The sequence below is a fragment of the Nannospalax galili genome, unplaced genomic scaffold (genome assembly GCF_000622305.1).
Source record: "Nannospalax galili isolate Female #2095 unplaced genomic scaffold, S.galili_v1.0 scaffold405, whole genome shotgun sequence".
Taxonomy (NCBI): domain Eukaryota; kingdom Metazoa; phylum Chordata; class Mammalia; order Rodentia; family Spalacidae; genus Nannospalax; species Nannospalax galili.
In genome coordinates, this window is record NW_008354532.1 from 356,508 (window position 1) to 365,459 (window position 8,952).

The 8,952-nt window shown below is 41.2% G+C and overlaps 1 protein-coding gene across 1 annotated transcript in view; it reads left to right on the forward strand.

The window, feature by feature from the left end:
- The first annotated feature begins 2,914 nt into the window (after positions 1-2,914).
- Hsd17b11 (hydroxysteroid 17-beta dehydrogenase 11) overlaps positions 2,915-8,952 on the forward strand; it is a 36,904-nt gene continuing 30,866 nt past the window's right edge. The window contains exons 1-2 of the mRNA XM_008851741.3: positions 2,915-3,297; positions 6,568-6,675. Of these exons, the coding sequence (XP_008849963.1) occupies positions 3,088-3,297; positions 6,568-6,675 (318 nt within the window). The 5' untranslated portion in view covers positions 2,915-3,087. The remainder of the gene's footprint in view (positions 3,298-6,567; positions 6,676-8,952) is intronic.

The window sequence follows — 8,952 nt, forward strand, 5'->3', positions numbered from 1 at the left end:
CTGGGTTATGGAGAAGACAGAACTGAATGACAGGATGAGCTGTTTGTGTATTTTAGCATTTATACAACTGTTCAAAGGAGTTTGAGATTAAAGATCACTTAAACCAAAAGTATAGTGCTGGGCTGGGGCGTGGCTCTGTGGCAGAGTGCTTGCCAAGCACGCACAAGGCCCTTGATTTCATTCCCAGCTTCCCTAGAACAAAGGCATAGGCTGAAGGTGAGTTTTTATACTATTGAGAGTGAGAATGAGACTCCAAATCCTCATGTCCTAAAGCAATCAGTCGGACCGCTTAAGACAACAATATTCAATGACTATTTTGCCCGTGAAGAAGGACAATAATGAGTCTTAATGACAGTATTTTTTAAAAAGAATATTTCTAATGCTGCTTCATCTTTCCCAAGGGATTTCTTTCAAAATTTATAAACCACTTACAATGTATACTGTACATTGTTCTAAACTTTTATAAATACCTTTTAATTCTCTTGACAACCCTGTAAGATACTATTTAAGGATAAGGAAAAAGAACATAAATGCTTTATCCAAATTCATCCAACAAGGAAGTAACAAAGCCAGGGGTTGTCTTTTTTATTTATTTATTTATTTGTTAGTTAGTTATGTGCATGAGTGTTTTCCCTGCATGTATGTAAGTACACCCATGTCATGCCTGAGGAGGTCAAAAGAGGACATCAGATTGCCTGGAACTGCAGTTACAGATAGTTGTTAGCCACCATGTGAGTGCTGGGAACCATACTCAGGTCCTCTGCAAGAGCAACCAGTGCTCTTAACTGCCGAGTCATCTCTCCATACACTCCCTGCTCTTTTTTAAAAAAAACAACAAAAGATCCCCCCAAAACAGGGTCTTGTTATATAGCTCAGGCTGGCCTGAACTCTTGATCCTCCTGTCTCTACCTCAGGAGTACTGGGATCATAGGCATTCACCACCACATCTTGCTAGGTCTAAAAGTCTAACTTAATAACCTCAAAGGTTCTGTTTAAGCAGCTGCCTCAACTGTCAAGACTCCAGTTATTCATGGTGACTCTGGTTTCTTCTGTGATGCTCTGTCCCAGGCAACTTGTTAAACAGAATCATACTGAGGAAGGCCTCTTTGTAGTTACCGGAATGTAAATTTTACTTGTTTACTTTCCATTTTCAGAATCAACCAGTAGACAGAACAAAGGTAATGGCTGCAAAATAGAAAGTAAATATGATCAGTCCTGACAAAGTGAAAGCCAACACACAGAACATGGAAACCTGGGACTAGAAATGGACAACTGAGGAAAAGAAGGCATTATCTTCTTTCTTCAAAATAGAAAGCCAACAGTTGTAGCCTATAATTGCTTGAGCAAGACATAAAAGGTAAAAGTATGTTTCCTAAAGTTACAAATGAAACCTAACAGAAGTAGCAAAGAGAGCCATCTAATTACTTTGGGATGCTGGGAGGAAGATGAGAAACAAGCCAGCCACATCCCCAACTGTCACAGGGAAAAATTCCCGTATCAATGTTTATAGTTGATAAATCAGGAAACGAACTGTTGGAAGCCTTTATCACAGACGTGGCGGTCAACCACGCAACAGACACAGGCTACCATAGATGAACTGAGTAAGAATAGAGTTATCATCTGCAGAACCACTTTAAACCAGAGGGATCATCTGGGGAACCATTTTAAACCAGAAAGATCCATGCTTTGAATTCATACATTCATTACTTCAAAAAACACTAATATGTTAGACCCTCTAGTTCTAAACTCCAGACCTCAGAGCCAGCTGTGGAAAACTTCTATCCTGTCCTGAGAGAAAAACCACCAGAAACACCTCCTTTTACCCAGTCTGGAAAAGTTTCTGAATGTTCCTTCCTCCGCGGTTTCCCATAGAAAAAAAAGGTCTTTCTTCACTGGCCTGGTGTAATTCGGAATTACACCGGATACTACAGAGCCAGTTGTGTAAACATAGACCTCTCACTGAAGACAGCTTCATATGCAAATAACAATTATTAACCCTTTGCTTCACACAAGCCCTATTTTGGACAAGCTCTACTTAGGTATTTTCTTTCAACAACCCATCTCCAGGATTTTTAAAAAATATATTTTTTCTAAGCACCAATTAATGTATACTGAATACCCACATATTCTCAAGCTACAAAAAAAAAAATAGATTATCTTCAGACAAAATGATTTTCTATCTTATTATTTATTCATTCTGGACACAGCGATTTATTAACTTGGATAAAGATACAATTACCTTACCAGGCATGGTGGCACATGCCTTTAATCCCAGAATTTGGGAGGCAGAGGCAAGCAAATCTCTGTGAGTTCAATACTGGACTGGCCCTGCATAGCGAGTTCCAGGCCAGCTGGGGCTACAAAATGAGACCTCATCGAGGAAGGGAGGGAGGGGGTGAGAGATCTTGGGAGGATACAATTTCTTCTGCCCTCCAGAATTCGTGCTTAATTCAAATTAAATATGTTGCAAGGTCGTTTCTCCTAAGAACAGAACTGGCCTTTTGTGTTGTGTTTTGCTTTTTGTTTTTAACTTTTTGGTTAGCTTACAAACACATGGGATTTGTGACATTTTCATATCTCATTATTTGTTCTTATTCACCCCTCCCCCTCGGGCTAGTCGGGTTCCTGCTCCCAATCATCCCCTCTCTTGCTTCCTGGTCCCTTAAGGTGTGGCTCCACTTTTGCCAGATTCAGAGACCAGCCGCCGTCTACTCTTGCCATAGCCTGTGAACTGCAGGCACTCTGCACATCTTTTCAAGGCACTGGAATTTATCAGATTTAAACTAGGGAGAGCTAACTTCCCCTCTAAGGTTTCCTGGAGACCTACACCGCACCCACTCCAGGCCTTGCCTCCGGACTTTGTCCCTCCCAGATTTCCCAGCCTGCGGGCAGTTGATCTGCACTGCAGCGGAGCCAATTGCAAAAACCCTGCAAAGCCCGGCCCCGCGGAAGGAATGGTTTCAGAGCTGTTTGTTTCTTTTTGATACTGGAGCTCTGGTTGTTCTGGCTTTTACTCCTGTGTGTGGCCAGACAACCCCAAAAGCAGTTTAGAGCGACGGGGACCAGAGGACGCAGGCAACCGAAAGGATGAGATGCCTCCTGGACTTGCTCCTCCTGCTGCCATTTCTAATCATCTTTTCCTTAGAGTCGTTCGTCAAGCTTTTTATTCCTAAGAAGAGAAAATCAGTCGCTGGAGAAATCGTCCTCATTACTGGAGCTGGACATGGAATTGGGAGGCTAACTGCTTTTGAATTTGCCAAACTTAAAACCAAACTGGTTCTCTGGGATATCAACAAGGTAATAAGCACTTGCTTGCTGCGTTTTCTTTCTGTGTCTTTACTCTGGGGACAGGTCTACAGTTCCCCAACAGCATCTTTGAAAAGAGAACAATTACTATTGTTTCAGCTTCAGTTTGAGGGGGGCATGAATTGGTATGTTTATCAGCACACGGTGAATGGACCTGGGGAGATAAGAGTCTCACTACATTCACTTCCTTCGTAAGTCAGTCCTGATAATCGTCTGTAATCTCCTCCCACGCAGACTTAATCTTTTAGAAAATGAAGTTTTAGGTAGGATGCAAAATAGTAAAGTGTAGCTACTAAGGCTCATTTTCAGTTCTGAGATGAGATGGTTTTAAAGAAAATACACACCCAACCCCCAAGAAATCACCATTAATCTGCCATAGTTATTGCCAAGAATAGTTTTTGAAATCCTCTTGTAGTAAAAATAATAAAAAGCAAAAGAACTTCAGTGTAATTCCTCCTCCTCCCCAGGACAGGTGTAGGTACTGACTTTGTTGGGGAAGTTAGAGAAACCCAGAAGCTAAGTTTTTATTTTACTTGTTTGCTAGTTTGTTTGGAGACTTATTTGACTTTTGATAGATGAATAAAGGGGGTTTTGAAGGGACCTGGAGGCCTGAAGTGATTATACCCTGGTGGATATTCAATCCTGTAAACAAGACAAGGCTCCTAAAACTGAATAAGACCTAGCCCAAAGAGCAGTTGACAGCAATCAACACATTCTTAATGGATACCACGTTATGGAATAGCTGGCAAACAGGAAATAGGGTCTCCTGTCCCTAAGCTAGTAGAGAAAACAGCTGTTAAACATTAGTACTTAATGCAATGAAAGATGCAAATTAGATCTACCTTCAGTCGTGGCCAAGGTTTGGCATGGCAGTGTGATCAAATTTACATGGACTCTTTGCTCCTTAATCAGGAAACTTGGCTTCCCAGTGCTTTAATTCCTTTTCTGCAAAATATGTAAAATAATAGTACATACCTCAAAAGTCCCGGAGGATGACATAAGTTGGTACATGAAATAATTTAGAGGATCTAGCTGATGATAAGCATACTTTTATTTTCTTTTTATTTTTTACTTTTTGGTCTTTTTGAAACAAGGTCTCCCTGTAGCCCCAGCTGTCCTGAACTCACTGTGTAGACCAGGCTGGCCTTGAACTCACCGAGATCCCCTGCCTCTTCCTCCCAAGTGCTGGGATTAAAGGCGTGCGCCACCACGCCCAGCCTACTTTTATTTTTTAATAAAGACTGAGTTAGGTTAATGACTCACAATGCCTAGCGCTGCGAGTGTACAAAATTTTCTCTGATTTAAAATGCATTTATTGAACAAATGAACACATCCTGTCCGCCAGTGTTCTAATGCAGAACTTTAGATACAGCAGTGAGGAAAACAACCTTCCTGATCTAAAGATAACAGGCACCTTCTAAACTGTAATATACATTGGATGGCATTGAGTATAAAGAGCTACAAAAACACAAAAGGAGCATGGGGCTGTGGGTGGGAAAAACTGGGTATTGATTCATAGATGGCCAGGCAAGTCTCAGTGTGGTGGAGGCAGGGAAAGCTGGGGAACTAGCTCAGTATAGAATACTTCCCTACCATGGGCAAGGCCCTGAGTTCAGACCCCAGCACCACACACAAAGATGGAGATGTGAACAGTGCTGTCTCTGTAGAGAGGACTTAACACATGTAAAGCACAGAGTAAAGGAAGAGAAGGAAGAGATCAGACTCAAGATCTGAGCTGGTAACAGAGCAAATAGGAGCTGTTCATCCCTCATGGATGTTCAGCTCTGGGTGGAACTAGCCCACTTGGTTTCAAGTATTTAGTACAGGGGTGGGGGGGGGGGGGGGGGGCAATGTAGAAGTTTGGGACTGAAGGACCCTTGGAGCTTGCTGCAACTGTGAGCCCAGGTTCAGTAAGAGACCCTGTTTTTAAAGTCAGTGGAGAGGGCTGGAGAGATGGCTCAGTGGTTAAGAGCACTTGCATAGGACCCGAGTTTGGTTCCCAGCACCCACATAGTGGCTAACAACCATCCATAACTCCATTTCCAGGGGATCTAAATCCATCTTCTGACCTCCATAGGTATTGCATAACATGGGTGCATTTACATGCAGGCAATACACATCTACACATAAAAATAAAAATAATAAAATATTTTTAATCAGTAAAATATTTTTTAATCAGTATGCACACTTGCTCACAATTGTGCATACATATGTGTACACAGAGGAATGTGTACACATACCTATGCCACATATATGAACACGTGCAGGTTCGTATACTGCAAACGCACACATACATATAAAAGACATAACTATCTGTGTTGGCTAAATTATGTGGTGCAATGGATTTAGAAATAATGCATCTAATTTCCTTTTGCTGTCTGTATTGCTACAATTTGTAAACTAATCTGGTGCTTTCTTTTACTACATTTATAAGAACAATTTCCTGCTTTGACCTTCAGGTTTGGTATGTTTTAGTACAAATATTCAATGAGAAATTCTTTCATTGAATGCACCTGAGAAACTGCTCAATTAAAATAGAATATTCTGCTAAGTTAAGTTTTATCTTTGTAACATGCTACTTGAAAAATTAAAGTGAGGTACATGGCTTACATTACATTTTTGGAGATTTTGGGTAGGAGCACAGCTTCTTTTTTAATTATTTTTAATTTTTGTGTATGAGTGCTTTGCCTACATGTATGTAAGTGTAACCTTGTCATGCCGTGCCTGCAGAGGCCAGAAGAGGGCATTGCATCTTTTGGAACTGGAGTTAAGCACAATTATTAGCCTCTGTGGGGAAACAAATCCTGGTCCTCTGCAAGAGCAGCTAGTGCTCTTAACTGCTGAGCCATCTCTCCAGCCCCCAGTTCAGTTTCTTAGAAACTGTTATATGTACTTTAGTTTTTGATCCTGGGAGGCACTGAATGGTTTGGAAATGATTTCTACTGAAGAAGATCCTCTGGCCATTGTTTGAGAAGAGAATGGAGAGGAGGGGTAGAAGGAGCAAGGGAGACAGGAAAGCCGTTAACACACTGGTAATCCTGGTAAGGGATAATATAATGGAGGCCTGACAATCAAGTTTGGTGGTTTCCAGGTTGTGGCCAAAGCATTAATGACAAGGTGCCGAGCTTCTTATTAGGTTAGATTGTAATTTAAATAATCCACCTTTTAACATTACATATTCCTACTTGATTTTTCAGCTTTTGGCATAATGTGTTCCTATCATTTATTTTATTCTCTTGCCTCCTTTGCAACATTTTCTAGCATGGCATTGAAGAAACAGCTGCTGCTTGCAGGAAACTGGGTGCCCAGGCTCATCCCTTTGTGGTGGACTGCAGCAAGCGAGAAGAGATTTACAGCACTGCAATGAAGGTGAGATTTTATATTTAGACTTGTGTCCTGTGGAAGTGAGGAAGAATTTTGGAGCTGATCAAATGTGCTCACTATACAAAGTAATTGTGAAACATTATAATTTTTTTTTTTTCTGAGACTATGTGGCTACTGGCAGACTCAGAATTATACTGTACAAATAAGAGGCTCAGACAACTGTGTGTTCCAGAACCTTCTAGGGAGTTTATTGAAAATATACCCTCTTGGGACTGCAGCGATGGCTCAGTGTGTAAGAGTGCTTGCTGCATAAGCATCAGGGCCTGAGTTTGGATCTCAACATCCATGTAAAAAAAAGAGCCAGACTTGGTCATGCACATGCCTGTAATCCCAGTGCTGATGTGGCAAAAACAGGAGGATTGTTGGGCCCTGCTGTCTGCCAGCCTAGCTCTAGGTTCAATGAAAAGACCCTGTCTCAAGGAAATAAGCCAGAGAGTGATAGAGCAGGACATACAGCATCCCCCTCTGTCTCCCTTTGTGCACACAGGCACATACATGTACATACACCACACATATACAATACATTCACACATACAACACTCTCATATGTGTGTGTATAAATACATACATATATATATATATATGTATATGTTCTGGAGTACTTGCTTATGAAGTACAAGACTTAGGTTTCAACCTCTAGTAGCACAAGAACCAATGTTTGTGTTTGTGTGCATGAGTGTATGTGTGTACATATACATACCTATGTATGCATTATAAACCTCACCTCCTGAGGTTTTCTTTTAGTAGGTATAGAGCAGGGTCTAGGAATCTCAACACTCTGACCAAAACCAACTTGGAGAGGAGAGGGTTTCTTTGTCTTACATGGCCCTATCACAGTTCTTCAGTGAGGGAAGCCAGGGCAGGAACCTCGAGGCAGAGGCTGAACCAGAGACCGTGAAGGAGTGCTGCTTGCTGGCTTGTTCCTCTGGCCTGTGCTCAGCTTGCTTTCTTATAACTTTTTATTATTATTATTTTTTTAATTTTATGTGGATGAGAGTTTTGCCTGCATGTACATATGTGTACCACATACATGCAATGCCTGTGGAGGTCAGAAGGCGTCAGATCTCCAGGAACTGAAGTTACAGACGGTTGTTAGCTGCTGATTTGGGTGCTGGGAACTGAACCTGTGTCCTCTGCAAGGGCAGCCAGTGCTCTTAACTGCTGGGCCATCTCTCTAACCCCTTAGCTTGCTTTCTTACACAATCTAGGACCACCTGCACAAAGGTGGCACCACCCACAGTGGGCTGGTTGCTCTCACAGCTCTCAACAACCAAGAAAATGCCTTACAGACATACCCAAAGGCCAGTGCTACAGAGAAAATTCCCCAGTTGAGGTTCCCTCTTAGGAGTGTCAAGTGGATAAGCTAAAACTATCCAGCAAGGTGTGAAATGGTGTTTTGCCCTGAACACATTCTCACTTGTACCAGTTAAATATTTTCATGGAGGGAAGGTCATCAGAATAACATGAGCAAAATTCTTTAAAATGCACATTTCTAGACCTCACTGATCGGTACAACAATTCAGATTCAACCAGGCCTGTGAGCCTCTTTGTTTAGGGGATTTTAGATGTGGTTTCATTTTAATTTCTATTATTAAACTTTAGGTTTTTTGGGTTTTTTTTGGTGTTTTTGTTGTTGTTTTGGTTTTGTTTTGGTTTTCTTTGGGGGCTGTTTGTTTGTAGACTCTGTCTCTCTATAGCCCCAGCTAGTCTGGAACTTGCTATGTAGACCAGACTGGTCTCAGTATCTCAGAGATCTTCCTGCCTCTGCCTCCCTAGTGGTGGGATTAAAGGTGTGTACCACCACACCTGACAAACATTAGTTTTTATTTCTAATACCTCCTTATTTTTAATGAGGTCTGAGCCAAGTAAAAGAATAAGTAGAAGTTACACAGTCCCTAGCTTTCTTGGGAGGGAGATACAGTACAGTAAAAGCAAGGCCTGTATCTAGGAAACACCAGCATTTAGCAGCAACTATTTTACTTAAATTAACAATGATTAGACTTCAAAGAAAATAATGATATTTAAAGCATGGAACTGGACTATCAGGTTCAAATTCTGCTCTTCCAGTTAATACTTGTTATATAACTTCTGGCAAATTTCTTAACCTCTCTGTGTCTACCAAGTTTACTCAACTATAGAGCATAGTACCTATGGGCTATTAGTGATGATCAAATGAATTGACAATAATGAACCATTTAGAATACAGTACCTGGTTCACAGTTATTTTGTGTTACTTGTTAATAATACAACTGGCAATATTAT